The sequence below is a fragment of the Patella vulgata genome, chromosome 1, assembly GCF_932274485.2.
Source record: "Patella vulgata chromosome 1, xgPatVulg1.2, whole genome shotgun sequence".
Taxonomy (NCBI): Eukaryota; Metazoa; Mollusca; class Gastropoda; family Patellidae; genus Patella; species Patella vulgata.
Window position 1 is genome coordinate 23851175 of NC_065879.2, and position 15731 is coordinate 23866905.

Sequence of the window (15731 nt, forward strand, 5' to 3'; positions counted from 1 at the left end):
TGATTAAATTTGAACCTGTCACAGGTCATCTTGTCTAAATACCTACCAAGATAATTCTCCATGATATCCACTCTGCCGTAACAACATCTCAAATATATTTTTTTTCCTTCTTAATTTAATTGATATGAAATAGTTTAAGAACAAGTATCTTATGTTCGATGTTGTGGTAGTCTAGCGATCAGGGCATATGACTCCCCAACTAGATTGTCAAAGGTTAGAATCCAGGCATTAGCCAAAAAGAACCTTCAGTATTTTTCAAGCCCTGACTTCATTATGTGACTAGTCGTTCAGATGGAACCAAAAAAAAAAAAGCCCACCTGTGTACAAATCAAATTGTGTGCATGGAAAAGAACCCTGGACATTTAGTTATCAACGAAATAAAAAAAAAAAAATTGTTTATCAGAAAATAACTTGAAATATATTTAAGATGTTTTAGTTACAAGTTAAAAGGAAGAGTCAAAATAATATTGATAACTTTTTGTAGATAAAATTGATCGAAATCTATTTAATTGAGCGTTCATTTTTGAGGGGAGGAGAGTTGTGATATTAAAGTTGTCTGTTTACAAAATTCATTATGTGAGAAATGAGTCACCCTAAATGCGTAACATTTTCTTCCCTTCTTTCAGTTCAAATTCCGCTCCTTCACCCAATTTGATCTTTAAAAATATGAAGCTGTTTATTGAAAATGTTAAATGCTTGTTAATGTGAAATAAAGCTTTAAATGATGACAGGTCAATTATTCCTGTGGTTTTACTGCAAAAATAGGTCATAAATTTAGTTACTTTTATAGAACAGAGTTAATAAAATTTGTTATTATACACCCCATACCTTTGTCAATAATATAAAAGATTTAAAACTTTATGTCTTTCATAAAATTTATGAGAAATTTAATATCTGTAAAGATGAAATATTTATTGTTAAAATGACATAAAATTGAACAGCACTTATCAATTAAAGAATAGCTTATTGAATATTGGGAGTAAAAGACATTTAGAAATTGTAGTGTAACTTGTTTCTGAAGCCAGTCATAGAAATCATTAATTATTGATATACATATTCCAACAGAATTCAGTTTAGAAAAATAAATTATCAAATATGAAAAACGTAATTGATTTTGTTTCCCCCAATGCTCTCTATTACTGCTAACTAAATGGATATCAAATATTATTTTCAAACATTTAAAAAAAATTTGTTTGACACCCTATAAATCAAAATATTCTCATAAAAACCCAATTCACATGAAAACTTATACACATGTTCCAACGAAAAATACTCCCAATATAGATATTTATTTTACCTATTGATGTCGAACGAAATAATTGATGATATTTATTTCATTTGATGTGCCGATAATTGGTGAGAATCCATCAATATGATATGTTAGTCAGTTAAATTAGCCGAGTGTCAATAAAGATAGAAGTGGTTTTCTATTACCGTGCTATAATGAGGTTAAAGGTGGCCCTAAATAGTTGTCATTGACTTTATCTTTATATATACAAACATTACAATATAGGTAAATAAGTTCCCACAGGTATATCACTTATGGTGGTATATATAGTTTTTTCATATACATGTATATATGGTTTAAACAATATTTTATTTCGAGTACGGCATGAATATATACAATACTGATATAATGGATTTAAATATAAGCCGAAGCTTATATAAATTCATCTTTTATATATATGTATATATTTCATGTATATTAGTTGAAGTCCAAGATCTTTAATTTTCATATCAGATTTAGAGCATTTTTTGGGGTCCCGCAAAAATGAGTACTTATATTAATTAATTCTTTGAAGATACATATTGATTTAAAAAGGGCTAAAACCTAATACAGAAATCTTTGATCCATATATTATAAGATCGACCGATTTCCTTACTCCATATCTTCATATCACTGCTTGGACTAAGAAGAACCCTTGGCAGTTGAATTTCAGAGTAAGAGTAGAAGAGGATAGAAAAGTTGTTCTGCTGGCAAAAATCTTCTTCTTACATTACACATGAAACCATAGAAATAAAAAAAATTGTATGTTTGTCTCAAGAATGACTTAAAAAAAAAATGTTGTCAGGATGCTAGACCCCATTTCATTCTATGCTTATATTCATTTATTTTACTAATATTGTATGTTGATTAATGAATATCTTTAAAACATTCTGTCTTGGCTTTACTGTCTTATTGTCTTCATCTTGGCATTAATCTAAGAGATATGAAATTCTGTACCATTCATTTTCATGAACTTCCAGAAATATTATGATTGATGATTTACTGCTTTATGGGATAAATATCCCTTTGCAAAGTCTTTCGATTTTACAATGAATTGTTTTTTCTCGCATGTTTTTCTAGTATAATTGACATCTTTTTCTAGGATCAAGATGTGACTTAGATGTTGATGAATGCGATACACAACCCAATATTTGCCGCAATGGAGGAACTTGCATGAACCTCATTGCTGGGTTTATGTGTATCTGTGTTAACGGATGGACAGGATCGGACTGTAGCGAGAACATTGATGATTGTAAAAATAATCCGTGTTATAACGGAGGAACCTGTGATGATCGAGTCGGATATTTTTACTGTTCATGTCCGAGAGGCAAAACAGGTATGTTGTGTGTGTTGTAAGTGCTGTACATCTTAGTCTTAACAATTTTGGAATAGACAGATGATAATTGAAGATATAGAGAAAATAAAATAAATTAATATATATGGGGAATTGATTAACTTGAGATATAGAGGGAATTAACTTGAGATATAGAGGGAATTAACTCAAGGATACATAGGGAATTAACTCAGGGATATTGAGGGAATTAAATAACTCATGAAATAGAGGAAATAAATTTACTTACTGGGTAGATATACATGTAGAGGAAATAAAATATAGTGGGAATTAATTTAATCTGGACATGGAGAGAATAAAGTAACTGGAAATTGAGTAATGCTGGATATAGAGGAAATTAACACAGGATATAAAGGGAATAAAATAACTTATGATATAGAGGGAATTGAGTAACTGTGGATGGAGGGAATAAAGTAGGAATGATGTAACTCTTGATATTGAGGTAATTGATTAACTTGGAATATAGAACTAAGTATGTTGGGATTTAAAGGGAATACGTAAGAGGGAATGAAGTAGAGGGTATTGAATAATTATTTTATAATTTAACTTTTTGGTCAAATAAAATTTATTTTTGAATTTTGTTGAATTAGTTAGATATGGTCAGAAAATTTGGGTCATTATTCAAAATAAAATTTATTGTGGAAAAAATTAAATTTTTTTATATTTAATGTACATATGAGTCATGATGAGAACTGTCTGTATTCAGTCACATGAATAATTTAATAAGTACGAGTCAGGGTATATTTATTATATATATATATACCAAATAATATATACAGCCTCGGGGGCAATAACTTCAGTCTTTTCTTAGTATTGTTGATTTACAATGTTGATAAGTTAGGTATTCTTGGCTTCATGTGACCTCAGGCTATTTCTAATGCCATAAAATAAAGTTATTGCCCTTTGTAACCAATGTGTAACATCATTTGTTTTATTTAATTGAATTTCTTTTATGGGCCAAAAATATACACCTAGGAGCAGTCCCGAATTTTACAGAGTACATGTTGATAAAAGTGGGGTTAACATATAAATTAAATGCCAAATTAACTTGTTTGAAAATTTCATCTCAAAATATTAGACTGCCAGGAAGTGATCTCTAATTTTAATTAGCATAGTTACAGGAACTCATTTATTGAAATCCATTGTTGAATTTTATGAGTGGCATGGTGGCCGTGACAATCACTTACCTCTGAAACTTAAGCAATTGGTACATCTTTTCGTTATCCACACACTTTGGGACTTCCAACAGAATAAGCCTGTTTGATTCACTAAATATATCCGGGATGGCTCCTTTAAAATAAAACGATGTCTCTGAAATTCTTTACTAAAACCCAAAAATATTATTAATTAACAACTAATTAACATCTTTCTTTCTATTTATTAACCCCATTTCCAAAGACTATGAACTATATGTATGTTTATATACTATATATTATATTAACCAACGAAATCTTGTCTATCATTCTGTTCTTGGCTTCTGTCTATCAGGTCTACGATGCCATCTTGAAGATGCATGCGACAGTAACCCATGTCATGCCGGAGCTAGCTGTGAAACGTCTCCAATTGACGGCAATCCTATCTGTACTTGTAAACGAGGCTGGCGTGGAAACGATTGTTCACGAGACATTAACGAATGTCAAGAAAGTAAGTTTCAGTAGTGTAGTGGTAGTTTCGCATTTTAATTATATTTATACATATATATATAGTATTTATTATATATTGCAAAAAAAAATCATTCGTATGTAAATGGAAAGGTCTTGTTTGTCTTGTACTAAATGGCCATATTAGTCTCAGCCATGATAAAAACCGAAGGGCAGCCATCACAGACCTTTTCAATTGATTAGATATGAATTATGATCATATTCAAATCATGTCTTTAAAGTTTATTGTATAAAATCAAATTTATTAAGCAAGTTTGAAGGTTTACACAAACAGATAAAATTTATTAAGACAGGTGATAAGATTTATATTATCACATTATATGGGGTGCTGAGAATACAGTTGTGGTATTTCAGGTACGGAGGTTCCCTGTGAACATGGTGGCACCTGTGTGAATACACCAGGAAGTTATAATTGTGATTGTGCTATAGGATTTACTGGTCCCTGGTGTGAAATCAACATCAATGAATGTGCATCTGACCCTTGTTCAAATGATGGCACATGTTTAGATGAGAAGGGAGCCTATAGATGTATATGTATGCCAGGTAAGATACAATTTTCAGACTTGTAATTGTGTGAATTCAGAATTCATGTTCCTCTTATAAGGAGTATCGTTATTATCGCTGGCATGGATGTTTGTCCCCTTTTCCGAGCGGTAGGAAAATATGGAATTAGGGGCCTGTTTCATGAAATTTTAACTAAGATAAAATCCAAATTTTAGTAATTTGATTGGGTAATATTAGATTTATTTAAGTGCTTAGCCAATCAAAATTGAAGTATTTACTAAAATCTGGATTTTATCTTTAGTTAAAATTTCGTGAAACAGGTCATTGGTATACACTTTAGAAATACAAATTTCCTAATTTGTTAAAACATTTAAAGTCAAATTTCAATATCAGCTTTCGATAATTACTGAATGTCTAACATTTTAATTCTTAAATATTGATATTTACAAAGAGTCCTAAAGCTTTAAAAAAATATTTTAAGGTGTGTGAAGCCAAAGAATTAGCCAGTCAAGTTTGTATAGTGTGCAGCAGAAAATTTCTTAATTTGCTTCAAACTATTAGGTCTTAAGTTTATTTGGTGCATCCAAAGCAATATTTCTTAATAGACCTTACGAGAATGGAGGTTCAATGGTTGAGTTGAATTTTGATCTTTCCTATTGATATTATCTTATTCATTCACATACATGTTATAGACTGAAAGGTAAAAAAAAAAATCTTATGAGAAAAATAAACAGAAGCCTAAATGTGATTGAAAATGGATAAAAATTACTGTAGGGTTTTAACTTGATAATTATAGACTTATAGTCAAACTTGTGTTTATAAATCATACAAGTAGGGAACTAAAAAATGTGGGAGGGTGGGGTCATATCTCGAAGGTAAAAAAGATCTTACCAATTATCCCCCACATTATTGAAGCAGAAAGATTAGCTCCATTTATTCCAAAACATCAAAGTTGTCCACATTTACATAGGCTATTGTTCAGGTAATTTGTTAGTCGACAGAGTAATAAACGGGGATAGGTTCTTAATTTCTTTACAATCATCAAATTGCCCTTTACGACAAACGACTTGCCTTTAGTTATAGACCTTTTCATCTAGATAATGTTACTAAAGAAATTCTTTTTGTTGGGGACAATTAACTTGGATTGTTTATGTTGTGTTTAACAAAACCACAAGTAATTAATTCCAGGCAAGATATTTCCAATTTTATTTTTCTGATTGACTACTTTTTCTTGGACTAAAATCAGAGAGGGTTAGCTCCTTTAAAATGATTTTTATTGTTGATTGTTATTTTTTTCATTGAACAATGAGGCATATTGTTGTCTGATACCATATGTTTTGGCTTTGTCATAATAAATCAATTGTTTATTTTTTATGGAAATAAAAATCATTTATTAAAACAATGTGATTGTACAACTTGTACATGTAAACTTAGATAAATCTACTGCTCTAAAATTTGTTACGTATGGAATGGATATTTATTGTACATTTTGAAAATACTATACCAAAATCAAAACATTATTCATTTGAATTTAAATTATATTTAAAATAGGCCTAAGATATGTAATTGAATTCAAAAGACAATAGATATTCTAAATAAAAATGATAATGTTGATTGCTTCTAGATACTACTTTTAAATACTTTTCAAACACCTCTATTCAAATGCTAAGTGAATTAAAGATTGTCATTATGATGTCTCTGGGGGAACCAAAAGTGATAGAAATATGACTGTACAAAATAAAACAGAGTAGGGCTCGACCAAGAACACCTAAAAATTTTCTGAAAGATGATCAGAATAGCTTTCTTTATTTATCTTTTTCTTAGCATTTAGACAAAGATGATCCGTCTTCTTTAATTAAAACAATAAGATAAATTATAAAGAAAGGAATTGTATGCAATATAACACTAGAGAAAATTGGCTATTAAATTGATTTTTCTAAGACAGTTAAAAAGGAAAATCATAATTGAATTTTAAGACTTGAGAAATGAAAACATTATTGAATGAAAAGAAATTGATTTTGTATGAAATATGAAAAGGCGGTTTCAATTGATTGCTATTATTAGAAATAAAGTAGGGGAGTTCACTCTGTTTGAATAGTTACCTTGAGTTCACCAACCCACCACAATAACCTGAACTCATGTCATATTAGTTACACAAGAACGCTAATATGCACCAAACTAAAGATTTTAACTGTCAAAAAAGAATAACAATGCCATACATGTACTGTAAATGTCTTAAAAGTTGTGGTAAAGACCGTATTTTCATTGGAGTCTTTACTTATCAATTGTCATTGTTCCTTCTTGGAAAATATAAAAACTATAAACAATTTAAACAGTCTTTTTCGATAGATATTTGTTGACATCATTAAAACAGGCAATAAAATATTTAATTGTAGATTAAAATAGAAAATAAAAAGATTAATTGTATTGAGCTTATATATGAAATAGAAAAAAAATTCTTTATTGTTGATGTAATTAGGATATTCTCTATATAAAGTTTATACTGAAATACAATAGAAAATTAAGATATGCGATATAGGTTATTTTGAAATAAAATGTGTTTGAAAAAAAAAAAACAAAGCAAAGTTTATAAAGATTTTAGAGTTTTACTGCATCTGTTCATTGTCTCGTGCAAGTGCGTAGAACAAATTATCCCCCTTGAAGGTCAATCATGGAGTGTAAAGTGTGGGAACAGAGTACGCTTCTTGTTCAAGTGGGAAGCTGAATATAAACTACTGCAATTATTCTCTCCCTGAATTGCCCTCAAGGCAGACGGACATGACAACTCTTATTTATATAGGTCATACTTTCAAAAGGTTGTTTCTGTAAGAATACTGTCTAAATACCTTTAAATTAATATTACCTTATTGCTATTCATAATGGTTATTTATTAACATGTTTTTATTGGATGAATACAAAAAGATTATGATTGTTAAGTGTATTGATTTAGATTTGATTTATCGATTATTTTCCATTTGTTTGTTATGCAAATTAATTAAATATTGCTACAATTTTAAATTGCATTAGATATTGCTGTAATTATCAATTGCATAAAGTATTGCTACAATTTTAAATTGAATATTATAATAAAGCATTGCTGCATTTCAAAATTCCCATAAAACATTGCTACAATATTGAACTGCAAAATGATATTGCTACCAATTTTCTATCAGATTTGTTATTTTTTTACTGTCTTTTATAATTTTTGGGGGAATTTTTTGAAAATTGGTATTCAAATGTTTTTTATTTTGACTGATTTGTTTTTGGATAATTTTCAAAACTGAAAATGAAAAAAGCATTATATAAAAAAACCCCAAGAACTTTGAAAGTTTACTGAAGTTTAAAATAAAAGAAAATAATATTTAATCCAGTTAATATTTTTATCTCAAAATTAGATTTATAAAGTGACGAGAGACAGAGCTTCTGACATGCATAGAAATAAAACTTTAGTAACCTTGTTTCTTGCTCAATCTTGATGATGTCTTTTGTATGAGCTTTTCCATCACTCTTAGTATATATGACAAGTACATAACAGTATGTAGATTTAACACAATATGTAGATGTAAAGTGTAATTAACTGTCAGGTCATTTTCTAATTAATTGACATTACATGTAAATTATATACAGAATGTGTTTATAATGCATGTTTATATTTACATAATATGACTATATATATACTGCATTATAAATTAAATAAACAATAATATAATTGCTGTCAGAATTTTTTTTACTAATTCCCTATGTAGTTACATAAAGTGATAATTGATTCAAATAATTATTTGTGCAGATATGAAGATAAGATATATTCATAAAGGTCAAATGAAATGGTAAGGGTATGGTGTGCTAAACATGGTAAATAAATGGGTTGTAGCAAGGCAAATCATCCTTGGGGACAGACAAAACACACAATAACAATGTGCATTAAAAACATGTATTTGAAATGTATGAAATTTAAAGGCTCAATACCACTCTTGTAACTGAATATGTCCCAATCTTTATTCTGGACAACAAATTGTACTATTTTACAATATTCCAATTAGCCTATAATTGATGATACAAATTTCATCTTTACACACCCAATTTAAAAAATTGGAAAAATTCAACTAAATGATTTGAAAAGCCTGACGTAAAGCTTTTCAAATGTTATGACTTGGATTTAAAACTATTTTTGAACTCTTTGGACAAGTAAAATAGGATTTAATAGATAATTTACACAACAGGTAGGACACTAACACATCTAGTACTTAGAATAAGACTATTTGTTATTTTCTGTAGCTGTCAAGTCAGCAAGAGTGCTATTTTCCCTTTAAGTTGTCAAACTAACGAGCTTTCCATTGTTGTTTTTTTTATATGTTTGTTCTAAAGCTCATTTGAATATTGATAAAGGTATATTTAAAGTATTAATGTATATTTCAGGTTATACAGGAGTTAATTGTGAAACAGAATTTGATGAGTGTAATAGTTCTCCATGTATAAATGGTGGTGTGTGTCAGGATCTTGTTAACAAGTTTAAATGTTCTTGTACTCCAGGTAATTCATTAATTTCAAATTCATAATATTACATTCAACAGTGTTTGAGATTTTTTCTAAACCTGCTTCCTATTTACCCAATACAACCACAGTCATTTGAATTCAGTTGCTGCACTGCACAAAAAATAATCCTTCTTTGGAAAATAAATGAACTGATGTTTGTCTTAAATATCATGATGAGAAATTATATCTCATTTTAATATGCTTACTTTTTCTAGAACACCTGATAGTACTTTTCATTTGAACAGTTCACATAGCTAACAGACTTGCTAGCCTGGAGGTCAGGTGTTCGATCCCAGCATTGGCCGAGAAAGTTCATCCCGATTTTCCGACGTGGTTTCCCCTTGTCAGTGGTGCAGAACGGAGGGCCTGACAAGGACAGCTGTCTAGTCTTTCAGATGAGACGAAAAACCGAGGTCCCGTGTATACATTGGAATGCACGTAAAGGATCCCTTGGCAGTTGGAATTCGATATAAGAGTAGGCGATAGTGCCGCTGCCTGGGCAAAATTTCCCTCATAGCACACTGTATGGCGTATGCCCGTCTTCATTAGCCCAGTTTAGGAGCAGAACAGTAGGACGTTAAACCCCATTCCATTTCCATTTCTGAATTTGGAGATCAGATATTTATTTATTTTTTTATGACTTCTGAATTATCTCCCTTTCCTACAAGTGGAAGATAGTGAATTCAAATACTAGTGGTTAAAAAAAATATTGTAACTTACTGTATGATTGTAAATGAATTAAAAGTATTATTTTTGTTTTTTTTTTGTTTTTGTTTTTGTTTAATAATTTGAATGTTGTACATCCCAAAATGTACTTGTACATGTATATATCAAGGTTGAGTGTAATACATATTTTAATAATACAGGATTTGAAGGGAAAACATGTGAAATCAATATAGATGAATGTGCCAGTTCTCCGTGTAAAAATGGTGCTACCTGCACAGATCTCATCAATGTTTATAGCTGCACATGCAAAAAAGGTAAGTCTTGATGTATATATATATGTATATATATATATATATATATATATTTATTCTTGGTTATATACTTTGTGGACCATCAGACCTTTTTGCATTCTAAAGGAACATTGGAGCATTTTATTTAATACCAAGATTTAGTTATCTTCTAAATAATGATAATTTAGTGTATTGCTATGACTCTTGAAAGGGAAAACCCCACAATGGCTCAGCTGATAGTATCTTCCTATGTTATTCTTAATGCAATAAATTAGTTAGTCTTATACATATAAATATGTTGAATATGTATTTTAGGTTTTAGTGGAGTTCATTGTGATGAAAACTATGATAATTGTCGAGGTATTAACTGTACTAATGGTGCCTGTGTTGATGGGTTAGATTCCTACACCTGTCAGTGTACACCAGGTTATACAGGTCTCCACTGTGAACAGGACATCAACGAATGTGACAGTAATCCGTGTCAGTATGGAGGAACATGCACAGATCTGGTAAATAGTTATGAGTGTCGATGTCCTACTGGAACTTCAGGTCGTTATTGTGATAATAACTATAATGAATGTGGAAGTAATCCATGTCGTAATGGAGCTACATGTGTAGACGGAATCAACCAGTACAAGTGTCAGTGTCGAGCAGGATTTGATGGTATGATAAAGTTGTCTTTGATTTTTTTTTGTATTACACATAAAATAAATAATGACTTGGTATATATTATTAATTAGACATACCTGGGTTCAGATCAAATCGGGGACCAAGAAAAAAAACCTCAATAGTTTCTGATGATACAAACAACAACCAGATCAATGTAGAAGTTGGTTGTGCATAAAAAATAATTTGATGGAGAGTAGTTGGAGATGTCACGGTCTGGGCAATATTCATTCATTACACCTTAGAAAAATAATTGTTCCCCAAATATTAAGTCTCAAAATTTTGAGATGTTAAAACCCTGTTTCTGGCATTTCTGACATCTGATTATTTATAAATTTGATGGTTTTTTTTGTTTTTTTCAGGAACTCACTGTGAATTAGATATTGATGATTGTGTGTCCCAACCCTGCCACAACGGCGGAAAATGTACAGATCTTATCAATGGATTTAAATGTCAGTGTCCAGCTGGTTACTATGATGCTGAATGTAGATCAAACATCAACGAATGTGCCAGCAACCCATGTACCAACAATGGCAGATGTATTGATGGTGTTAATAAATTTGAATGCGAATGTAAAAGTGGTTACGGAGGTCATCGATGTCAAGAGAATATCAATGATTGTATTTCTAATCCGTGCATGCATGGTGGAACTTGCCATGATTATTTGGACAGATATTCTTGTGACTGTCGTGATGGCTACACAGGTAAATTGTTATTTGAAAATAATGCATGGATACGAAAAATCCAAATCCTAAGGTAGGCCTAAATGACCCTGTTTAGACTAATTTCTTCTCCTGATAGCTGCACACTTAAAGGAGCTAAACATATTTGATTTAGGACAAAATATAGTATTGAATTGGTTTAATCTGATGTGTTATTATGATAAGTAATGGAACAAGCTGGATATATAATCAAATGTTTCCTTTCCCACTATAATAGACAATGCAGTATAACTTCCCCAGCAAAACACAGAACAGAACAAATGTAGCAAAAGTACAGCAGGGATACACATTTGAAAAGAAGTGGGAAAGACATTTTTACGAAAAATGATGATTTGTTATGTTTTTATTTGTAGGAAAGAATTGTGAAGTAAATATTAATGAATGTTCGAGTAATCCATGTTTACATGGAGAATGTGTAGATTTGATTGATAATTATAGATGTCATTGTAATCTACCGTATACTGGCAAGAATTGTGAACAGGAGTTAAATCCATGTCTGCCGTCACCCTGTATGAATGGAGCTCAGTGTGTACCTAGAAATAATTACAAGGATTTCGCTTGTCGCTGTCCGTCTGGTTACACAGGTAAGTCAGCCATGTTTGAAGTTAATGCTAACCTTTAGGTCAAATTCTTTTATGAGCCTACTGCTATTTTATTATTAGAATAAGTTTGTTACGAAATGTATCCTTTCAGAATAACAAAATATAAATGGAATTTATATTCTCCGCTTGAATGCTCTCAATAAACTAGATTGTTCACTCGATATTTTAAAAAAATAAAAAATACATTATTTTAGTGGAATGGCTTGGTGTATTTTCTATTTAAATACACCCAATTATATAAAAAGAAGATAAAGAATGGACTGGATTGTGAGAAAAAGATAGAATTACTAATACTTATTTTATCAAAGACACCGAACGACGCAGATCCAAATACATAGAAACTATTTTTAGAAAAAATGTAAACTTTAAATGGCCATAACTTAATTTAGAATTTAATGATTATAATTTTTGGGGGACCAGATTTTTGAAAAAAGTAATCTCTCTTTATTGTGTATTGTCTTAAACTCTATATTTAAGTTTATTCTGGTATGTTGGGGCTTTCACAGATCATAATTATTAGTGTTAAATTTTATATTTGAACGAGATAAATGAATTAGCGGTGCATGTTCCAAGATTCTTGACAGTTCTCGATAGTTTGATATATTTAATCAAAATGCACAAAAAAGTCCTGTTTACCATTTGGGTTGATCAGCCGACTTTGGTGTGAAATGTAACTTTGATAATGTTTGACACTTGATAAACAGTTCAACAATAAACAATGTAGCAAAAATCAAATTTCATTTTTTAATTGGTATAAAATACTTAATGTACACTATGGAAAATTTGAATTCTGCTACACCCTTTGTGTGTTATGAAGGTTGTAAGAAATACCACCCAAAACTGTTTTTTAAAAATCTGTTTTACAATGCTATTTAAAAAGTGTTTTGCTATTTTGTTGAAATAGTGTTTTATGAAACTTTTTAAAAAGTTTATTAAACGTGTATTACAAAACTGTCGAAAAATACATGTACCGGGCATATTATACATGTCATGCAAAAATGAGAATTGAACCATAAATCAGTCTCTTTTAAAATTAACATTTATTTTTAAAGGCAAAGATATTCTAATTAGTGACATTAGAAAGTAAATCTTAACAAATATTTGGCAATATATTCCAGTCTCTTTTGTAGTGCATATTTTTGGTATGAAAATTTAAAATTCATGTACATATTCCATCATATTAAAATCCTCAATTTATAAATGTCAGTTTAAGTTAAAAGGTCAGTGTTTCGTAATTAATATCTTTGAGCGGTTAATTCTTTACTGGATACTTTCTGGTAATCAAGTCTCCATTTCTTTTTTTCTAGGTAAGCTTTGTAATTTAGATGTGGACGAATGTGCCTCTATGTCACCATGTAGAAATGGAGCACAATGTCAGAATACAAATGGATCATTCGTGTGTAAATGTCAACGAGGTTATGAGGGAAAACAATGTGAAGTTAATCATGATGATTGTGATCCAAGTAAGTTTGATTTAAATTACTCCAAGTTTTGAGATTTTATATATTATCTTAGTGGTAATTTCATGAAGTGAAAATATAAACTGCAGTCTTTGATGTGCACAGTTAATTGTTATTACGATGTAAATATTTTCTAAAAATTGTAGTATAGTATTTGAATTAAATTTAATAGGAGCACCTATTAAATTTTAGTTTGTCAGGAACAACTCTCCACTCACAATATTTGAGTTTTGAAATAAAAAAAAAAACCCAACAAAACACAGCTCACGTTAGGCTATGTATTCAAGATTCGAACAAGCTGAATAGCAATGGTCTGAGTAGTGGATTTACAATTAGAATTTTCCTGTATGTGAAGTCTAGAACCAAAAGAATTTTCAAGTCCCGTTCTTACATCATCAAAGCAAGACCATGATGTCAGTGCAAGTAAATGACTAGACATGAATTCTTCTAGATATAATGGGTCAATTTGATACTTCATCAGTGAAGAATACATGTTAGATTCAGGTGTGCTCCCTCTGACCTTTCTTAAGAAAGATTGTGGTGGTCTCGTCATACATTTGTTGTATTTTTTTTCTAGATCCATGTATTAATGGAGGTACATGTGTAGATGAAATAGGAGGTTATACATGTAGATGTGTGGATGGATTCGGAGGTAATCATTGTCAGAATGATATAGATGAGTGTGCCTCGAATCCTTGTAGTCACGGTGGTACCTGTACTGATTATGTTTTCTCCTACACTTGTACATGTCAAGCTGGCTTTAGTGGAGCACATTGTCAAGTTAATGACAACGACTGCACTCAGAGGTGAATATTTTATTTAATAATTTGTTCTATTTATTTGCTTGCTTAACATCAGATAAAAGTTTGATTCTGTTTTCACTTCCATCCTTCAATCTTTCCAGTCATCTGAATATTGACAAAATAATTATATTGAAAATACTACTGTTTCTAATGTCTTGGGATTTAGAGATCATTTCACAAACCTCACCCACAGTGTTGTTGCATGTTAGTCATCTGACAGCTGACAGCATGCACCCAAATTCTCTGTTTGAGACTGTCATCATATTGTCATCCTATAGCAAGATTCCCACCTATAGTTAATATTGATAATCTGGATTTCCTAAGATATATGTTCATTAAGAGTTTGGAGAAGAAAAGTTATAAATAAAATGAAATACAAGATGATATTACATGTACTCGGTGTAATTAGATAAATATTCCTATAGAAGATATAAAATATGGAAACAAAGAAAATGGGATTTGAAGCTATAAATATATTGCGAATATTAAACATGCATTATGCAAGAGCTAAATCTGCCTATTGCGGGTCTTTCTTTAGGCCTGAAATGTTTTCTAAAGTATTAATTAGACATTAATTAACTGATCCAGGCCTTAATCAACTCTCGATGGCATCAGATTTCTCCGATATTAAATAGATTAGAATGGTTCAGTGATACTTTGATTTAATCAAATATGGAGGACCGAGACTTAGCTTCGATCAACCAGTACGGTGGTTGAAATTATTGCACACGTCTGTCAAACCTTCAAAGGCTAATATCTTCGCTTGCAATCAAGTAATTTGAATGAAATTTTCAAATTATTCATTTTACATCATCTACATTCGAACTATTATGGCAAGAATGGCTAGTTCTTTATCTAAATCTTACATAATGTATCTTTAACATTGATATCCATCTGAAATATATAGCCCTATTTTCTGATTGTTATTTGATTTTGTTTTTCAGTTCTTGTTTGAATGAGGGTCAATGTATTGATGGTGTTAATAAATTTACATGCGTCTGCGCAGCTGGATACACAGGAAGTAATTGTCAGACACACATTAACCCATGTGACAGTAACCCATGTATGAATGCAGCTACATGTTTTAATCGTAATGGCAACTACGTCTGTTTCTGTCCATATGGTTTCGAAGGTGTCCGTTGTGAGGTGAGTCATATTTTGTATTTCATTTTAGGGCCATACAGAAAAAAAATCTGATGCAGGAGG

The 15731-nt window shown here is 30.6% G+C and overlaps 1 protein-coding gene across 4 annotated transcripts in view; it reads left to right on the forward strand.

Moving 5' to 3' along the window:
• Positions 1 to 15731, forward strand: part of LOC126826681 (neurogenic locus Notch protein) — an 83463-nt gene that overhangs the window by 54531 nt on the left and 13201 nt on the right. For 2 of the 4 annotated variants that reach the window (XM_050555679.2, XM_050555696.2), the window contains 11 exons: positions 2370 to 2603; positions 4107 to 4262; positions 4634 to 4822; positions 9200 to 9313; positions 10183 to 10296; positions 10588 to 10935; positions 11301 to 11642; positions 12014 to 12244; positions 13570 to 13725; positions 14300 to 14528; positions 15470 to 15671. In XM_050555679.2, the coding sequence (XP_050411636.2) occupies positions 2370 to 2603; positions 4107 to 4262; positions 4634 to 4822; positions 9200 to 9313; positions 10183 to 10296; positions 10588 to 10935; positions 11301 to 11642; positions 12014 to 12244; positions 13570 to 13725; positions 14300 to 14528; positions 15470 to 15671 (2315 nt within the window). The remainder of the gene's footprint in view (positions 1 to 2369; positions 2604 to 4106; positions 4263 to 4633; positions 4823 to 9199; positions 9314 to 10182; positions 10297 to 10587; positions 10936 to 11300; positions 11643 to 12013; positions 12245 to 13569; positions 13726 to 14299; positions 14529 to 15469; positions 15672 to 15731) is intronic. The other 2 variants (XM_050555688.2, XM_050555705.2) reach the window with 1 other exon arrangement.